Source organism: Mustela erminea, chromosome 15 (assembly GCF_009829155.1).
Source record: "Mustela erminea isolate mMusErm1 chromosome 15, mMusErm1.Pri, whole genome shotgun sequence".
In the NCBI taxonomy this organism is placed as follows: domain Eukaryota; kingdom Metazoa; phylum Chordata; class Mammalia; order Carnivora; family Mustelidae; genus Mustela; species Mustela erminea.
In genome coordinates this window covers 78986492-79006774 of record NC_045628.1, presented here as the reverse complement: position 1 = coordinate 79006774, position 20283 = coordinate 78986492, and the positions used below count along the sequence as shown (strand labels likewise).

The 20283-nt window shown below is 40.3% G+C and overlaps 1 protein-coding gene across 5 annotated transcripts in view; it reads right to left on the bottom strand.

The window, feature by feature from the left end:
* The window catches only part of LOC116574179 (phospholipid-transporting ATPase IB), a 595210-nt gene that overhangs the window by 282526 nt on the left and 292401 nt on the right, over window positions 1-20283 (bottom strand). For all 5 annotated transcript variants that reach the window (XM_032314763.1, XM_032314761.1, XM_032314760.1 and 2 more), the window contains exon 25: window positions 17253-17425. In XM_032314763.1, the coding sequence (XP_032170654.1) occupies window positions 17253-17425 (173 nt within the window). The remainder of the gene's footprint in view (window positions 1-17252; window positions 17426-20283) is intronic.

The window sequence follows — 20283 nt, the reverse complement described above, 5'->3', positions numbered from 1 at the left end:
ATATAATTTTCAAAGAAGTATTTATTTACATGTCTAGTCAATGCTTTTTTTTTTCTTTCTAGTCCCCCAGTAGAGATCCTATGAACATGCTGAACTCAGAACTAAATGTTAATTCAGATAAAAAGGCTCTTTGTTTTCTCCAAGAGCTTTTGTCTTTTATATTCTCTTATGTTGACGTCTATTTTCTACACACAAGTAGGCAGGCCGGCTATGCAGATGCCCCTGAATTGGAAAACTAATGGAAGGAGAAAAGAGTAGACTATGATACTGTAAATATTTTCTTTTCATTATTACATCATCAGTGTTCCCTGTGTACCTTCAGCAACTATCAGGAGAAGGCAGTCATCTGCCTCCCAGAAAATAAAGGTTTAGGGAAGGTATCACATTGTTCATTCACTCACAAATATTTATTGAGCACTGACTATGCACCGGGCATTGTTTTAGGTACTGTGGATGAAGCAGGGGGCAAAGACAAAAAAAAAAAAAAAATCCCCCACTTTAATGGAACTTATGTTCTGTTGAGTAGAGAGAGATTATCAATAATTAAAAGTATAGTAAGTTAGGTAGTGATAAAAGCTATCTAGCAAAATAAAGCTAAGGAAAGAGGAAAGGGCACTACTTTAGCCAGGTGTTCAAGGACACCCTCATGAAAAGCTAGTATTTGGGTGGACACCTGAGTCAAGGAGTGTGTTTGTCATGTGGCCTCTTGGGTAAGGGCTTTACAAGCAAAAGGAACAGATCCTGTAACGGTCCTGAGCCAGTGGACTGCTCAGAGTGCAGAGGGACAGAAAGGAGTCCAGTGTGGCTGGAAAGCAAGGGGGAAGTATTATCCTATTGATGCCTTTTATTCTCAGAGAGATGAGAAGTCTCTGGAAGGTTTTCGTTTTTATTTTAGCAGGAGCATATGGCTTTTCTTTTCACCAAACTTTGGGCCAATCAAAGCTGATCATTAAGGGTAGCCACAGAAACTACAATGGCCTACAGCATTAGAGAAGCTGGTGTGTTTAATTCAATCTACCTAAGATCTAAAGCTTCTATATACTGAAATACAAGAGCTGAAGTAATAAATTCAGAATTGTACAATCTGCATAGTTTTTACTGCCCAGCCCTTCCTCCTCCAGACTGTGAGTGCTGCGGAGACAGAGGTTATGCTGCTCTCGTCCCCCATGGCATAATTATATCCCCAGGACAAATCAGGACTCAATGGAAGTATCTGACAGGAAACATTTTTGTAACACATACTTTTAATTCATTCAGCATATATGGAGATTTCATTTTGATTTTCATTTCAAGAAGCGTGACGTGACCTACATTTGAAATAATCCTTGGGAGACTTTGCAGTTTGCTGGAATAGCAGCAGAGAAAATACCAAGGTCTAACAGGAAAATTTACAAATCACTAACAGCTACTAGGTTCAGGTTGGGCTTTTCTAGAATTGTGACTGAGACTCTCTGTTCAGGGCAATCAGCACCTTTAATTTTTTTCTACAGAATATCTACACGAAAGCTGCGGCACTCCCAGTAAAACTGGTTGACTTCAGGATTTTCAGAAGTAGGTTAACGTGAATGTGTTCTAAATCACTCTCCTTTCATACATAAGGATGCGCTTAAACGGCACAATGCATGAAAACTCGTAAACATTTCTAAGCCAATAGAACTTGCCTCTTCATCCTATCTGAAGCAAAAGACTTAGTGAGAATGATGAAATTTGTTACACGTAACTGTAAAAATGCCTTTCATGTTGAAAAAAGAAGCAATGTCTGCTTTTTAAAACTTACATCGAAACTGAAATATGGAATGAACACAGCTGGGAACTTACTGAAAGAGAAACAGACATCATTTTGGGAAAAGAGGGAATTCTGTACAATGGTCACCATCTATATTCTTAGGGATTAGGTTGTTGCATTTACCTTAAAACAAACTCAATCAGGCTAATCCTAGGATATTTTAAGGGAATATTGGTGCAGTAAACTAAATACAATATGACATTTTTAGCTCCACGAAGATATTCCTTACTTTTGCTTTTACCATGTAAAATGACTCATCCTTTGTTGGAAGGGCATAATTTTAAATACAGAGCATTCCCAGGCTTATTTTGTGAGGAGATAATCTTAAGTCTACCATCTCCTACTCATGCGATTCTCCCCAACTGTCACTCACTGCCCCCTTTCCAATCCTTTTAGATTCACAAACTCAAAATCCATTAAGGCAATTCCAGCTGATGAAAAAGAAGTAAGGATTTTAATAATCAGCTTTGTGCAATGTAGAAACAAACCTAAGCTTGTGTATTAGTCAGCTCGGGCTGGCATAACAAAGTAGCACAGCCATGGGGGCTTAAATAACAGAAAATTGTTTTCTCAGCTCTGGAGGCTGGAGATCAAGACCAAGATGCTGGCCAATTTGGTTTCTGGTTTTTCCTTCTTGGCTTGCAGACGGCTGCCTTCTTACTGTGTGTTCATGTGGCAGAGAGCTCTCTGGTACCTTTTATTATAAGGACATCGATCCTATAGGACCTGGACTCCATTATTAAGACCTCTTTTTACTCTAATTACCCTCCTAAAAGCTCTATTTCTAAATACAGTCACATTAGGGGTTAGGACTTCATATAAATTTGGGGAGGACAAAATTAAGTCCATAGCACTTAGTATCAGATTTGGTTTCACTATGATTTTTTGTCTTGGGCAAATCCTAAAGGAGTCACTTAGATCCTTTCTTTCAGTATCACCTAGACCCTATGAATCCTCAGGGCTTTAGCAAACAAATGGGATAGGCCTTGATATAGGTAGCATATGGATCCTACCCCAGTGGGTTTACTACTCAAGCAAGTGTGACCTCACCCAAAGCCCCGCTCTCAGTCACCTTGACCAAGGGACTGAGTTAATGCAGAAACCTCCACCTTGTTCAACCTTTTTTTCCTGTTCTGAGTGTATCCCTAGAAAGAGGGGTTTCCTACAAGGCCAGTCCTCCGGGCTCTGGAGTCCTAGAGGCCGCAGTGCTAACCAAATGAAGATCATCTCAACACCTTGAAGGTGAAGACCTACATGGTCTGTGCAAACCAAGAGGAGTTCAAGAATCTTGTTCTAATGGGGGAACCGCTCACAAAACCCTGGCTCAGAAACCTAAAGTCAAATAGCAGCCCAGTCACAACACAAAGCAAAATAACTTGACAGAGGAGAGTATTCTGAGTGGCTGCTTTTGATACTATTTCATACCTCATGAAAATTAACACAGAAAAGGAAGGGCACTTCCTCAAAATGAACTACAAAACATTAACATTTCTTTTTGCAGTTAAAAAAAAAAAAAGGGTAACAAATGTGTTCTCTGAATGAAGATGACCACTTCGTCTAGAGTCCCAAAAGGACATGTCATCCAGTCTCCTAGATTGCTGCAACTGTGACAGTTACATTCCTTCTAAAGTCTCGCCCTTCTCAAATCCAGCCTGGTTCATCTACAAGGCAAGAGTTTGCCTCTCTCTATGTTTGAAAACTTCTATCACCATCTTCAAAAGACAAAGAGAGCTTGCCTTTTGTCCCCTGATTAGGCAAATTCCAATAGTAAATACTGGAATTTACAGCTTTATAGTACCTAACTATTAATCAGTTCTTGTCTTCAGCTTGTGTGGTTTTACGCACGTTCTAAAGGCATATTACTTTCTTCCACAAGAATCATAAGCTTCTGGGAGACCAGAAGCTAAGTATCTCTGACTTGTTCTCATTTTTCTCCTGTGGCAGCGCAAACTATAGTGACTGATCCAAAATGTGTTATTCCATAAGTGCTAGCTAGAAAGCAGATAGCCAAAAGGCATTTTCCATAAGCTTGGGACATATCAACAGACTGTCACCACGGGGATCTGGGCTCGGTGGACACCCACCTGCACTAGACCTGAACCCCTGACAGCTGGAGATTGCACAGCACCTAGAAATCCTGGAAATTAATTCCTCCTCTAGTGTCCCCTCTGACGTGGCCTGTCTTAGAGCAGGTCTTAACGTCTTCCCTGTCCTTCCAGCCCCAACTACATTCACTTGCTCACTAGGAGTTACTGATTCTAACTCCTCAATGACTGTTAATTTGGATCACAGTCCCTTCCAGAAAATCTGGAAATTCAGTCCCACAGTCAGCAAATACCTATCTGTCAGAGACACAAGCTACCACCATTCTGCTTGAGGTCCCCGGTATCGCAAAGGTGCAGATCTGAAGGGGCCTCCTGCCTCACATACAGTCTCACTGACCTTCCAGCATTGGCTCTGGAGTTAGGTTGCTGGGCTTCAAACCCCAGACCTATTCGTTATAGCTATGGGACTCAGGGTAAGGTATTCAAGCCCTGTGACTGGGCTCACTCTCCAAGCTGTAAGGTAAGGAGCCTTTCTACAGGGCTGCTTTAAGGATTCTCTGAGGTCGTAGATGTGAAACACTTCCAGATAACCTGGACACAGTGACAACTTGAGTGTTAGCACCAATATTGCCAGTATTTCCCCCCAGATACCCAGCCTTTGAGCTAATGACCCCTGCGTCATCTTCCTAGATTTGCCTTTCACAGCACCTCGCACTGTGCTCTGTGATCTGTCCTTTACGGTTTGGCCCTCAGGCCACACTGAGTCCCCTCAGCAGGCAGAGGCTGTGCCACTTGGTGTTTCCTCACCACCTTCATCAGCAGACACCTCCTTGGTCGGGCCACAGCGCAGAGCCTGGGCAGGCCAGCAAGCTGATGGGGCGCGACACAGTTATCTGGGCCATCACCCTGAAACCAGCTTATCCCCCCAAAAATAACAGGATCCCATACATCAAAATAGATCTTAAAAGAGGCCTGGAAGATGGGGGGAAAATCCTCTGGTTCTCCACAATTTACCTAAACACACGCAACACTTAAAGAAATCTTTGACCTCAGGCAGTCATGAGTATAAAGAAAGATGAGAGGCCCCGCAATGGACTCACACCCGAGACTCTTTGCAGCGGTTTGCCAACAAAGGAAACACAAGCAGAACCATGGCAAACCCCTACCTATTTTTTCACTTCCCTAATTATAAGTATTTTCAGACTTGATGAGATGTTGGTATTAGCACTAAAGCATCCATCATTTATTATTCTTTAAGTAGCTGTGTTTATACTTACATGTGTTAACATACAATCACAGCCACATAGCAACGTAAATTCAGACCCAAGTGCTGTTTAAGGAAATGAACATCATTCAGCACTTTTTTGTTTTCCATTTTTAAAAAAGGACTTCACCACCTTCTATGTCAATCTTATATTTGTTCCCAGATTTAATTATTCACAATTCATAGTTTGCTGTGAGCATGGAGTTTGGAAACACACAGTGTTTGAAAACACTGTACAAATCTCTATATCCCAGATACTCAAATTATCTACAAATAAGCGTGGATACCTGTTAATTTCCATTTGAGAAAAAAAATTTAACACATATTCGTCATGATTTAACGAAGAGAAAACACGAACCCAAGGTTCGGTTATCTGAGAACTGGCAAAATACTGTGGCCACAGAGGCCTGCTAATTTCTTGAGCTCCAATATTTTCAAACAACACCTATTCACTAAAACAAATAAGGGTAAGGGAAAAATGCACAAATGATTGACAGATGGTTTTAACTTGGCACTTGTATATTTGAGAAAGGATTATCTTCAAGCTTGTGTATTTACTCTGGTCTTTAGTGACTACTATGGACAAGTGGTGAAAGGACACGGCTATGAACACTTGCTTAGCAGAGGAAAAATGCTAGCTCTGTGTTTCTCAAGCGATCCAGGTGTCAAGATTTTGATGGCACAGTGGGGGAGAGGGTAGCTGTCTGTCTGTCCATCCATCTGTCTGCTTGCCTCTTTCTATTCGCTGGCCTATCAGGACCTGAACCACTGAAGCCTGCTCGGCCCCGGAACTCGTACAGAGCTCAGTTAGCTGATTAACAAGAAATAACAGAAACCACATCTTTCAGCAGAAGCTCTTAGTCTCTGCTGACCCAGCAAAGCTGTGCAGATGACAATGGTAATAAAGCTCAGGAGTCGCCAACCATAAAACTCAAACCAAGCCCAGCTTCCAAAATTTGGCAACTTCAGTTAGCTCCATCGGTCTAACATATTTCTTGTTGTTGACAACTCACCAGTTGCCCTAAATGGGGCTAAATATGAAATTTAAGGATTCAGAGAAACAAAAGACAGAAACATTCCCCTCTTATTATTTGTTTCCTCTTTAACGTTAAACAAGTGAGAAACTGAATCAGAGACATTTTGAGCAGAGAGGCCCTCCTACCCTTAAGACAGCACAGATGAACCTGGAAGACATTAGGCTACGTGAAATAAGTCAGTCACAGGAAGACAAATCCTGCATGACTCCATTTTCATGAGGCAGCTAAAAAGGCCGAAGGTATAGAAACAGACCAATGGTGGTCACCAGGGGATGGGGGAGGGGAACTGGGGAGTTGTTGCTCAGTGGGTAGAAAGGTGCAGTGACACAAGAGTAAGTTCCTGAGATCTGCTGTACAATACAGTGCCTACAGGTGACACTAGAGTGTTATGCACTTAAAAAGTTAAGAGACTGGATCTCATGCTGAGTGCTCGTACTGCATCCAAACACAAAACAAAACAAAAACGCAAAAACACTACCCAAACCAAAGGGACACAAGGGAACTTCTGGAGGTGATGGCTATGGTCATTACCTGGACTGTGGTGATGATAACAAGAGTGGATATGTATTTCGAACTCAAATCATGCATGTTAATGATATGCAATTTTCTGTATACCAATTATATCTCAATACAGATGGGAAAACAAACAAACAAAAAAAAACAGTGAAGGCTTCAGTCTGTGTGTAGTTGCTAACGATAATCCTGGTGCTTCCTGTTCAAACTGGAGGACAGTAAATCTCCTGGGGTAGGGGATTCCTGATGGTCTTCAAAGTCATAGGAAGAATCCTGGCTGTCAAAATCAGGAAAGGGAAAGCATCGATAATTCAGCAGGTACTAAATGAGCGAAAGTGTCAGATGTATAGACAGGAAACTGGAAAACATAATTTTCTTTGGGACCAATTAATGTAAGAGCTATTTTGCATACTCTCGATCAGAAAGGTGTCAATGTTGTCAGAAGAAGTGAATTTTTTCCTAATGAAAGTTAACATGACACTTGTATTAATGAAACACATTCTGAACTACTTCACAGGAAAAAGAAAAAAAGCACCTTAAATACAAATACTATCATAAGGCAAGACTTGGGGATATAAATATTCATGGCATATTCCACATGTTTAGTTAGGCTCTATTCTTGACTTTTTTTTTTTTCCCCATGGCTTGTTTTTCTAGTAGGAAAGATGCCAAATATTATGAGCTTCTACTTCATAATTTGGACCCCAGTTTGACCTAACATCACCTTGTTTCATTTGGCAAGCACTATTGTCAAAAATGACACGCACTGATGAATTAATCATTCATGAAAAGAGGAAGAGGAAGAAACACAGGAAAAAACTTGAAAAGTGATGTGTCTATGAGCTCTTCTGGCATCTCATGTGGGCTCCAGTGTGTTGAAAGCAGCTGAGCGGACAGATGGGAGATCACACAGACCCTATTACCGTAATTCTTAGACTACTGCCTTACGAGAAGAAAGGGCCTCGTTACTTCCTCAGTCCATTTTGTATCTGGGCTTCTGTATCGACTAGTGTGAAGATCGTGAACCCAAGGGAACTTCTACCACAGAAACCACTTCTCAGCATGGTTCAGAATGATAGCTCTACTATAGAAGAAAAATGGCATGGTAACTCCAGTTTTATCACCAAAAAAACATTTCCTAAGAGATGTGTTTCAATTATACAGCATATTATTATATATCAAGCCATATGACAAAATGTCCCTGGTAGATATTTCTGTCTTGTTAACATGCCACAAGTACTAGCTTTTAATCCAGACTACTTAACAATAGGTTTTCTTAAAGAGGAGCTTTCTATTTTCTCAATCTTACACTCATATATGTGCCCATATTTCATCACATGTCACACCACGGTATTCCCCGCCAAAGTATTTTGCCCATTCAGGACATAAGCAAAAAAGGTGACAGGTTAATCTATTTTTCTATTTTTCACCTGCAGGAGTTCTCTATAAATAGTGATAATAGGTAATTTTTAAAAGGCTGGAGAAAAACAAAAAGTATCAGAAATCCTTAATAGTCAAGGGTCGATATTCTAGAGCAATTGGTATAAATTACTTCTTGTAAGAGTTATTTAACATGAAAACAGTCCTCTAGGTCTAAACATAAGTCATCATCAAAACTGGCTTTGATTCCAAAAAGTTTAATAAAATGTTTTTTTCTAAGCTAGGAAGAATTATTTAGAAAGGGATTCCTTGTCCTACTTTGTATTAATACTGCAAAGTCTCTAAAGGTGCCAGTCTATACAATGTTTAAGTAAGCTATTTCTACACAGTACAGAATCTGCATCGATCTAATTTTCATTCTGAATAAATAATGGTCAGACCTGTGGATGGAAAAACATTTTTTAAACTGTGGGCTTTTGGATATTGTTTTTATTCAACAGGATGCTAGGGAATCATTACATCTGAGCATGCTCACCCTGAGCAGAGCAACAATAAGTCCAGTTAGGACCAAATAAAATTGCTGCAATCATTCAAATAATAGCATTCATTTTAGGGCTAAATGAAAAAAAAAAAAAAAAAAACCCTGTCTAAGAATGAATTCTACCTTAATTGCATTTAATCAACAAATGGGCAAACATGCTAAGCTGTAATCCAAACAACCCAAGGATAGGTTTACAACCTCGACAAGTTAATAATGTTCTCTGGAATGAGACGTCAACGGAGGAAGCTGACTTGTAGCTAAACAAGTATGATGCTGAGAAATCGTATCATGAAAGAAAGCAAAGAAAAGTTTTATTTTTGCAAGCATATGACTGGATCCCTTACCAATGCAGAGGCCAACCAAAACACAATCGGTGGTACAATTCTAATTAGTGTGTCTGAACTCTGTTTTGATATCGTTCTTGTGTGTAGTTCACGGGCTGAAAGATACCACACACAAAACGCATAATGTTCTGAGATGTCTATTACCCATCATGCCTCATTAATGTAGAAAGCTGAGCCGGAGTGGAGAACAAATTAGAAGAGCCAGTTCTCCTCCACCCTACTCTGTCTGAAGGTAAGACTGATTACAGGTTTTTGGATGCAGGCTAAGTGAGTCACAGGCTTAAGAGAGTCCAGAAAAGAAGTGTAAGAGTGAGCCAGCTATGGAAATTATATACTGTCAGTGTATAAAAATGCTGTGCTGATTTCTTTTCATATTTTACTTCTATACGTATCCTGTCACAAAGTAATCTCTTAACTGCTCCCCGTTCTTAGTGAGGATAATAAACCCCAGACTTTGCTGACTATATGGAGGAGAACACATCTGTCCCTGCAGGAAGGGAGCTACTGACCACAGCTCTCTCACTCCAAATCAAATAACTTCACTTTCTTAGGTGAAGGGTACAAACCCTTCTGCCAGTTTCTGTGTGGCTTGCTCTTGAATCCATTATTATTTTATGGAAATCGTCAAATGCCTTTGCAAAGGTTTAGCTATAAAAATCTTATTACAGTGATATTTATAACAGTTAAAAAAAAAAACCTGTTAACCCGAGTATTCAACAACTAGGAATAGATTAATCATTGTGTTTTTATATAAGAATACAAGCAAGCTTTTTAAAAACATTTTACCTTACTCTTTGACATAGACACTAAACCTTTATAACCTTTTATTTCAAGATTTATTTATTTGAGAGAGAGAGAGAGAGAGAGCATGAGCTCGAGCTTGAGTTGGGCGGGTGGTGGTTGCAGAGGGAAAGAGAGAATTCTCAGGCAGATTCCCTGCTGAGCATGGAGACCAGTGTGGGGCTTGATCCCATGACCCTAGACCCTAAGATCATGACCTGAGCTGAAATCAAGAGTTAGATGCTTAACCAACTGAACTACCCAGGCTCCCCTATAGCCTTTTCAAAGGTTTATAACCCTTTTCATTTCATATATTGTGACTAAGCTAACCCATTTCCAATAAAAAGTGTTTTAACTGAAAAAGATCTAGATTTAAATACCAATTGCTAACAGTCGTGAACTCTAATTGGTGCAATTGTGAATTCTGTTTTCTTTCTTCTTGCTTATCTGAATTTTCCAATTTTTTCTACAAGAAATATAAATCACTCTTAAAGTTAGAAAAATAAACCCAAAATGTTTTTAGAAACATTCATTGTGCTCACTTTGCTTTCTTCTCTTGAGTGCATTTCTAGAATATCATAGTAGGCTCACACATGTTTATCTTTGAATCTGCCCTGAAAGACAGAAGTCAAAACACATCCAAGAAAATAAATGAGATCTTCTAAACCCTTCATTTGCACATCCAGTGGAAATCCCTGCTGTGATGTTTTCCTCCCACTCCACCTCCTGTCTGGAGACATACAGACATAAATCATGTCTGCTAATATGGCGGCACTGGGGACAGTGAGCATCACCTGTGTTTGCAGGGAACTGTGGTGGGGCCATCAGCCAACTTCCTCACAAGGGGAACCCTGATGATTCTTTCATGACTCTTTTCCTGATGATACACATTAACTTTTAAAATTTCTGAATGTTCTCAAGAAGTCAAAAACAGCCCCCACACCCCTGCCATCCCAAGTCTGTGCCTATAAAATTTATCTCCATTTTGACAAAACTAAAGAACTTCAGAGAAAAAAGAAAAATGGGAAAACATGAAAGATGGTGGTTCCAAGGACACATCGAAGAGAGAACAAAAACCCCTTCTTGAATATATAAAAAATGGTTTACACATTTTCTACATGACTTCTTGGAGAAAGATCCTACATGCTAAACAGATTTAACCAAATTCTACAGTTTGAAAAATAGCTTAAAAGCAAAAACTTCATATGAAACTGAAGGACTAAGAGTAATAAATCCGTGATGCTGATTTAGGTGCCGCAGCCTGCACTGCTCACATCCAGGAGAAACTGACATTGCCTCCATTACTACCAGGGGAAACAACGTAATTTTACTGAGGCCTTAATTTGTTCATTTATAAAAACAAAGACAAGATTTACCAAGGATCAACAAATTAAGAGAGTGCAATTTCTGACCCAATATAATAATTCACTCATATGATTTAGTCTCTTACAGGCTCTTTAAATACAAACTCATGCCAAAATCATGCCAAAAGGCTCTGGCAGCTGAGAGGTACATGGTATCATCATCTGAGACAGTGAACTCAGAAAACTAGTGGAGGAAACCAGAAGGGAAGAGGAAGTGCACAGATAAGGGCATTATTACTAATTCTGTTTATACATCTCGCATTTAAAGTGTCAAAAGAACATCAGGGGGAAAAAGTACTTGTCCTGGGAATCAGAGTCTTTTTGTTTCTTTCCACAAAGATTTCATCTGAATGAATGAGACTTTCATTCAACCTCTCGCTTTGTTCATTCAACAAATAATTCATTTACATGGATGAACTTTTTTATTCATTTGGTTTTTGTGGTTTTTTTTTTGTTGTTGTTGTTGTTTTGTTTTGTTTTAAGATTTTATTTATGGGGCACCTAGGTGGCTCAGTCGGTTAAGCATCTGCCTTTGGCTCAGGTCATGATCTCAGGGTCCTGGGATCAAGCTCCACATTGGGGCCCTCTGCTCAGAAGGGAGTCTGCTTCTCCCTCTGCCCCTGCCCCTAACTCATGTTTGCTATCTCTCTCACACAGAAAGAAAGAAATAAAATCTTAATTTTTTTTTCATTTATTTATCTGAGAGAAAGAGAGAGCACAAGCAGGGGGAGGGGCAGAGGGAGAGGGAGAAGCAGGCTTCCCGCTGAGCAAGGAGTCTGGTGTGGGACTCCAACCCAAGACAGAACTCTTCATTTGTTTTTGGGTTTTTTTTTCCTTTAAGATAAAGTTCACACCACATAAAACTGGCCATTTTAAACTGTATCAGCTCAGTGGCATCTAGTCTATTCACAATGTTGTGCAACCACCGCCTTTATCTACTTCCAAAACATTTCCATCATCCCAGAAGGAAACCCTGAACCCATTAAGCAGTAACTTCCCATTCCTCCTCCCTTGGGCCCTGGAAACCACTAATCGGCCTTCTGTCTGTATGGATTTACTCATTCAGATTATTTTATGAACAGAATCATGTAATATGTGATCTTTTGTGACAGCTTCTTCCACTAGGTATACGTCTGAACTTCATCCATATTGTAGCATGTGTATCTGTGCTTTTTCCTCTTTGTGTCCAATCCAAATAATATCCCAATGTATGGATATACCACACTTTGTTTATCCATTCATCCATTAATGGACACTTGGGTTGTTTCTGTCTTTGGGCTATTGCGAATAGTGCTGCTATGAACATGAACATGCAAGTTTTTTGATTACTCATTTTTAATTCTGTGGGTTACACACCTAGCAGTGGGATTGCTGGGTCATAGTATAATCCCAGTTCTCTAGATGATTCAGTGTAAACTCGTAATAAAGAAGATGAATGAAACCATGAAAATAAATGGAATGCACCCAGAAGAAGATATGAGTGGGAATGTGATAAGGCCAAAGATAAAACCTTGGAAATAAAACATTTCAAAGATTGCTGAAAAGATCCCATAAGGATCATATATACGTAGGAGGAAAAAGAAGTGCCACAGAAATAGAAGAGAATCCTGTGTGGGGGGAGCCATTGACATCAGCTGCTGAGGAGGAATCAATAAAGAAATTGATTCTGTTGTATATGGCAAGATGGAGGTCATGGAGTCTGGGGACTGTTAGCTTCACTGAGGTCCTGCTTTCAAAGAGTTGAGGCCCACACGAAACGTGAAGTAGAAGAGAGGTGAGTACTGTAATATACTCTTTTTTTTTTTTAAGATTTTATTTATTTATTTGACACAGAGAGAGAGAGAGATCACAAGTAGGCAGAGAGGCAGGCAGAGAGAGAGAGGAGGAAGCAGGCTCCCCGCTGAGCAGAGAGCCCGATGTGGGGCTCAATCCCAGGACCTGGGATCATGACCTGAGCTGAAGGCAGAGGCTTAATCCACTGAGCCACCCAGGCACCCCAACTCTTTACTCATTATTCCATGAACCCCAGGAACATACAGGACAGATATCAAGCCTACCACAAAAATGTCATTAGGCCAATCAGTTTATACCTCGACAAATAATGTGGCAATATGCCTGGCAGCTATAACAGTAAGCCACAGGAGAGTACTGACCTGTACCTGTTTTGTTGGCCTTTTTATGACCTTTCTAGGATTTTAACTACATGGAAAATATTTGGGTATAATAATATATAATTAGCTAAATTGTTTGAGTCTAATGTCAGCAGACTATTTAACAAATTCTTACATTATTTCCCCCATTTTCTGCCTAAAACAGTTTCAGCTTAGAAGTATTTATCAGTTTTTATAAAACATTCACCGATCTCTGAATCAATATTGATGGCTGACAGAGCTTCATGATTTCACTGAAGTTATTTTCTGAAAGAACTTATTTTCTTCTATTATTAGAGAAAAGGGTAACCTTTACAATGATTGTATTTTAAAGATGAAAAGTAAGAATTAAGGTCAACCTTATGTTTGAAGTCACATTAAATTTAACTTAGGTTTAAATTCTCAGTGAATAGTAAGCAACATCTGAAGTACACGAGTGTTTTTATTTTTAAAAAAAAGTATGTGTTGATTTTTTTTTTTTTTTTTAAATCTTGAGTGTGAGACCAGCCAAGAAATATCTCCCGGAGCGGTAAAGTAGTACACTATCCTAGATTCCTTTTTTCAATTAGCGCTTCTATTTTTTAGACAGTAACAGTATTTAATTTGAAATTTCCTCTTTCTGTGCCAATTCCAGTTTGAACTCCTTCCTGGGAAGTCTTTGAGTGTACAGCTTTATGTGACATACAAAGCCCAGCCAAAGAAAGAAGGGGGAAAAGATGTTTTTCTTTAGTATCAAGCACCTGGCAAGCAAAGAACGTGTTCCTGTAAAGGCTTAAAGGCATTCCTGCTCTCCCTGGAGAATCCAAATGGACTTGTTTTGATTTCCCTTTGAAAAACCATGAAGTGAGAGCATGTTTGCTTTGATTTACAGTTTACCAGACTTTTCCATGTTGTTTCTTGTTGCTTGTTTCTGCTCACCGACAAGTCAGGGTAATGGCCCCTTGACCAACTTACAGTTGGCAGGGAGAGGGACTCCCTCACCATGACTTCTGGCTCTGGGTGGGACAGTGACAATCTCCAGGGCTGAGGACCTCACAGAAATCAGGGACCTACTCAGCAACTTCATAAGACAGACACAGGAAACTACCAGAAAAGAGTGTTTCATCACAACGCCTCTCCTTCTTGCCATTTGCATGTCCCTGAGCTAAATTGCCCAAATGAGGCCCAGGAAAGAAGGCACAGTATCAGCTACTTAAAAAAGGGAGCCATTAGACGGGACACCAAAGCACAGAGTGAAAGAATAAACAGATACATTGGACTTCACCAAAATTAAAATCTTCTGTGCTGTCAACAGTACTTTCGTGAAGATGAAAAGATAGCCAATAGAATGGGAGAAAATATTTGTAAACCGTACTTCCGATAAGACACTTAAATATTCAGCATACATAAAGAACTCATACAACTCAATAATAAAAAGACAAACAATCCAATTTAAAAATGGACTTGAACAGACATTGCTTCAAAGAATATATACAAATGGGGGTGCCTGGGTGGCTCAGTTGGTTAAGCATCGGCCTTCAGCTCAAGGTTCTAGGATCAAGGTTCTAGGATCAAGCCCCAAGCAGGGCTCCTTGCTCAGTTTGGAATCTGCTTCTCCCTCTCCCTCTGTGCGCTCTCGCGTTCTCTCTCATTCTAGCTCTCACTCTTTCTCAAGTAAATAAAATCTTAAAAAAAAAAAAAAGAATATATACAAATGGCCAATAAGCACAAGAAAAGATGCTCAACATCATTAACCATGAGGAAAATGCAATCAAAACTATGGGACACCACTTTACAACCACTAGGCTAAACAATGAAAGAGACGGATAATAACCAATGGATAGATGCAGACAAGCTAGAACACTCACAAACTGCTGGTGGGAATATAAAAAGGTATAGCCACTTTGGAAACCAGTCTGACAGTTCTTCAAGATATTAAACATAGACTTAGCAGCTGACCCAGCATTTCTACTCTTCAGTATGTACCCAAGAGAAATGAAAAGAGATGTCCATACAAAAACTTGTACATGAATCGTCATAGCAGCATTATTCATAATGGTCAAAAAGCATAAACAATCCAAATGCTAATCAAGATGGGTGACAAACAGTGGTAAAGCCATACAATGGAATATTATTCAGCTGGTAAGGAATGATGTAGATATATTCTACAACATGGCTGAACCTTGAAAACATTATGCTAAGTGAAAGAAATCAGAGAAAGACCACATCTTATATAGCTGCATTCATATGAAATGTCCCAAATTGGTAAATGTGTAGAGACGAGAAAGCAGATTTGTGGCTGTTTAGTACTGAGGGAGGTTGGGGAGGGTGAAGGAGGATGGGGATTGATTAATAATAGATAAGAAGGCTTCTTTTGGGGGTGATTAAAATATTCTAAAATTGGTTGCAGTGATAAGTTACAAAACTTTCTGAATATCCTGAAAGCCATAGAACTATATACTCTAACTGGGTGAATTGTATGATATGTGAATTATATCTCAATAAAGTTGTTAAAAAAGAAGAGACCAAGACCATCATAAAACCAGGAAGCCTTTCATTTCCAGATACTTTGGTCATTCCTCACTATCCCAGGTCCCTTTCAGCTGCACCAAGTTTCCCGACTTAGAGGTAACATCAGGTTCTCATTCACTGCTTCAGACACATTTGAATTTGTTCCTTCCCCCCGAGGTCCTTGAACACCCTACAACCACAGCACAACAGCTCCATTCCTTTCTACCATGGAGACTCCACCAGCCACCACCGCAGCTCTCCTTGGCCTTTGATGACATGTTCCAAATTCTAAAAAGGGATCAAGAGAGGAGGGTAAAATGAGAGAGAACTATCATGAGAAGACCATTCAGTGTTCTGAATACAGAGATGTATTCATGGGGAAATGGCAACAAATCATTTGTTCTCAAATAAGGAAACTGGGAGTGGGGAGCAAGGTTGGGGAGACAAAGGAGAGACTTCCCTAACAGCCCTCCCCGAGACTTACTGGCCGTCCCAAACAGGCAGTGTCATGAGAGGTCTGGGTAGAGAGGCACAGCAGATGATGTCACTAGGGACTTTTAGTAAGGCAGAAACAGCAAGACCATCTTGTCAATGTGGCAGCCATTATTCTGAACAGACCATGATCAAATCCCCAACAGGACTTCCTAAAGTATTAATGCAGTGAGGAATTTAAAAGCATCCTGATAACTGACTTCTGACAAAATACCCAAGAAAACAATGTCCAAAAACTGTGTAACCATAAAATATAAGAGCAAGCACAAATGAGATTATGAACCCAATGGTATGGATTGTGCCTTTAACCATGTACCAGTTACTGCCTAACCACAGTGCTTTCCTAAATGGGCAGCTCTCCTCACACCTTTCAAGTTGTCTGCTGCGCAGTTCTGGTGGCGCTGCTCATCTTTCTAGTCGTTTTTTTTTTTTTTTTCTTTATGATTCTGACTCTCAAATCTCTATTAGAACCGGAACTCACACAGCCAGTGGTCAATGGAATGTAGCAATGCCCACCCTCAAAAACCTTCCCAGATTTCATGAAAAAACAACAAATGTTCTTCACCTGAAACTAATGTAACACTGTATATTAAGTAGCTGAAATTAAAATAAAAACTTAAAAAACAAAACCCAACAAAGTTGTCTGGTTAGATCCTAACCCCAAAATTGGTATAGCACAGATCCAGCCAAAGCTCCTTCCTGACTGACTAGAAATATCCACTGTGTATCCCACAGGTCTTGGAAGTTGAGCTCAAATATGGAGAACCAAGGACCCAAGTTCAAAGGGCTCTTCCCTTTGCTCCTGGCAGACTTATTCCAGTTAATCTTCCAGGAGAGAGGTCCTGGCTCTTCTTTTATCTTCTTGGAAGATAAGAAACGAAACTGTAAAAACCACTAACTGCTTGCTCTCAAATCTGTGAATGGACAGTTCAACTACTATTTTTATTTTGCTTGTTTTTTAAATGAAACTTTACCCCTATAATTTCCATGCATTGTCTTTTTAAATAAAAACACAGGAGACAGCCATGTGGGAATGTGAACCCCCCCAAGGCCTGCACATGCCTACCTGCAGCATATGACCGCTTTACAGGAGAGCGCCAAGTCCAGGAAGCTTCTTCTGACTTCAAAGGAGAGCGCGTACTTCAGGGTGTGGCCATCGATGATGAGGGCCACGTCATTCTCCTTGCCCAACAGATTGCCAAGGTCAGTGCAGTGCTGTGTAATGGCTGCCCTTGTTGCCTGAAACAAGAGTTGTGGGGGAGGGGTCATGTTATTATGTGTTCAGTACATCAAAAAACAGAACTTAAGAAAAAAATCCAAAGTTCCTTAAAGTGAGAACATGCCCATTCTAAGGTTAAACGCAGAGTTCAATTTCATGTGAATATCTATAAATGCACATTAACATTCCATCGAACTGCCTGGCAGGTCTGTTTTACGGGTAAAAACATCCCCATTAATGTTTTTTACATTTGATATTTACAATAACCTACTCTGGTTGCAGTCTAGGCTGAACTAGAACATCCAAATTCTTCTCCATTGGAAATTTAATTACTAAGGTTCTTATGACTTTTTCTCCCTCCTCCTTTATACTACATACATATTATTCTTGGTGCCTCCTGAGCAGGAAACTCCATATACACAGATGTGTGATGGTGTTGTTTTTTTTTCTCAAAAGATAAAGTTGCTAAAATTTAAATGGCAAACATTTCTCAGTTTGCACAGATAATCTTTAAAGCCTCCAAACAGTATTAGGGGATATACACAAAAGATTAATTTCTATCCTCTGCTGAGATCTTCAGATTCACTTCTCCCCTTGGGTCATCAGAAGAAGACACAAACTGATCAGTTTTTTCATGTTACAGAAAATATCTACTCAAATTAAACATTTTAAAACAGTATCTTTTAAGACATTACTACCAGTCAAAGCAAGTGCCTCGGTGTGATGTCTTAATTGGACACAATTAAAGCACAGAATTATTCTTTGGATTTAAAAAAAAAAAAGTATGTCTGACTTCCAAGTGGGTTTATGATTATGACTAGTATATCTGGTTCAAATTTAAGAATGAAATTTTTAGCTCATAATAAAAAATATGGTTTAAGTTAATGAGGGGAGCACAAAAGTCTGCTGAAATTATTCTGTCTGGACAACTGTCCTTTGGCTATTAAGCTAAATTTACATATAATTTATCCACCTGATAACATAAATTACCGTTTTAAAGAAATATGTCAAATGGACAGGAATCTTTCTACCTCTAGTTAAACTAGGACCTGCTACTGTCACAAAGGGAGGCATAAGTTCTATTGCCTTAATGCTCAGTTTTCATTCTCAACAAGAGACTTGAGACAACACTTAAGAGAAAGATGTATTTGAGGCATAACTATGGTCTAGAGCCCTGTTCTATACTCAGATGGCCCAGAGTCTGGTCCCAACTCTCTACTTATTACCTCTATGACCTTGGGCAAATTACTCAGCCTCTTTAAACAGCAAGTCTTAAGTGTAAAACAGAGCTAAGAATAGGTACCTCATTGCACTTTTTGTTATGAACAAATGAGCTAATCGGTGCCACCTGCTTAACACTGGGCTGGGCACATAATAAGCACTCAATGAAGCCCATTATTCCTCTGGTTACTATTTATGCATGAAGAATTCCCTACATCTAGGAAAATACACAGTGGTGCTACTTCAGGCGGTGGATAAATGTCATCACAGACAATGCCTTCTTTGTCAATGTAATAACAGAAGCATAATTGATAGAAGAGTGTCCTAAAAAGAAAAACTGACTTCTAGTAAAAATAAAGGAAACTTTATACTTTTTCACTCTTAATTAGTTGCATAATTCTGAATCTCAAACAAAACATCTATGTTTACCTTATCTGTGCAAACAGCCTGCCCTTTAGAACCTGGGTAGAAAAAAAAAAAATCCCACCTACTCAGGGAAATCCCGGTGTGGCCTCCTGGGTGTGCTCACCGGGGAGCCCAGACAAGTCCGGGCAATTCTGAGGTGTGTGCTTGCCAGGGGTCAATGCAAGAAAAACCTCCTGGGAAATATTTTCCTCAAAAGGATGAGGCAAGCTCGGCCAATCTGGTCTGTGACCAACATGCCAGTCGTGGAGGCACAGTCTAGCCCAGTGTCCTTTACTCCCATTACTACCCCCTCCCTGTGGAATTAAGGAGGGAAGTTTGAAGAATACAGATCCCTGAGATAAGGAATCCCCCACCTGTGGCGTTTTTGTAAGGGGGCACAGTACAAATGAAGATATGCAGCAGTAGTGATATTATGAAGGGTACTTTCTCCACTTGGGGGTATTTCTGGCCCTCTCAGGAAGACGGACTGGACCCTTCTTCCTCAGCCCAAGTGTTGGCAGCTGCCCATCTGTCAGGTGTGTGAGGCTCTGGGGCACAAGCAGGGAGGGTGCCCAGCACTGAGATTGTGAACGACAGAAACGTGGTTCCTGAGACATACACAATCTTCCCCTTCCCACCCAGTCAGTCATTCCATCAGTTGTGTAGGGAAGGACCTGAAAGGGAGCTGGAATTTCAACATGGGCAGGCAGGGACACAATCACCCACATGGCCCCCTCTTCCTGACAGCCTCCACTGCCACAGCCCACAGCGGCCTGGGGAACACGGATGATATTAAGTTGAATCACTTTCAGGTTGAACCCGCAAAGTGTTATGGATGAAATCTTTATATCCCCCCAAAATTCAGACACTGAAACCCTAATCCCTAGTGTGATGGTATTTGGAGGCAGGGCCTTTGGGAGGTCATTAGATCACAGCAAGGAAGTACTCACAATATGATATCTCTAGTGCCCTTAATAAGAAGCTACAAGAGAGTTTCTCTCTTCCCTTTCTCTCTCGCCGCCTCACTCTGCTCTGACCCCCCAGCCACAGAAGGATGCAGCAGAAACACAGCCAGTCCATAAACCAGGAAGAGAGAGCCCTTGTCAGACAGTGGACCTGATGGCACCTTGATCTCAGACTTCCCAGCTATCAGAACCACAAGGAATCAATTTCTGGAAGCCACCTGGTCTATGGTGTTTTTGGTAGAGCGGACCGAGCAAAGACAAAAGACAACTCCTCGAGCCCACTGGTC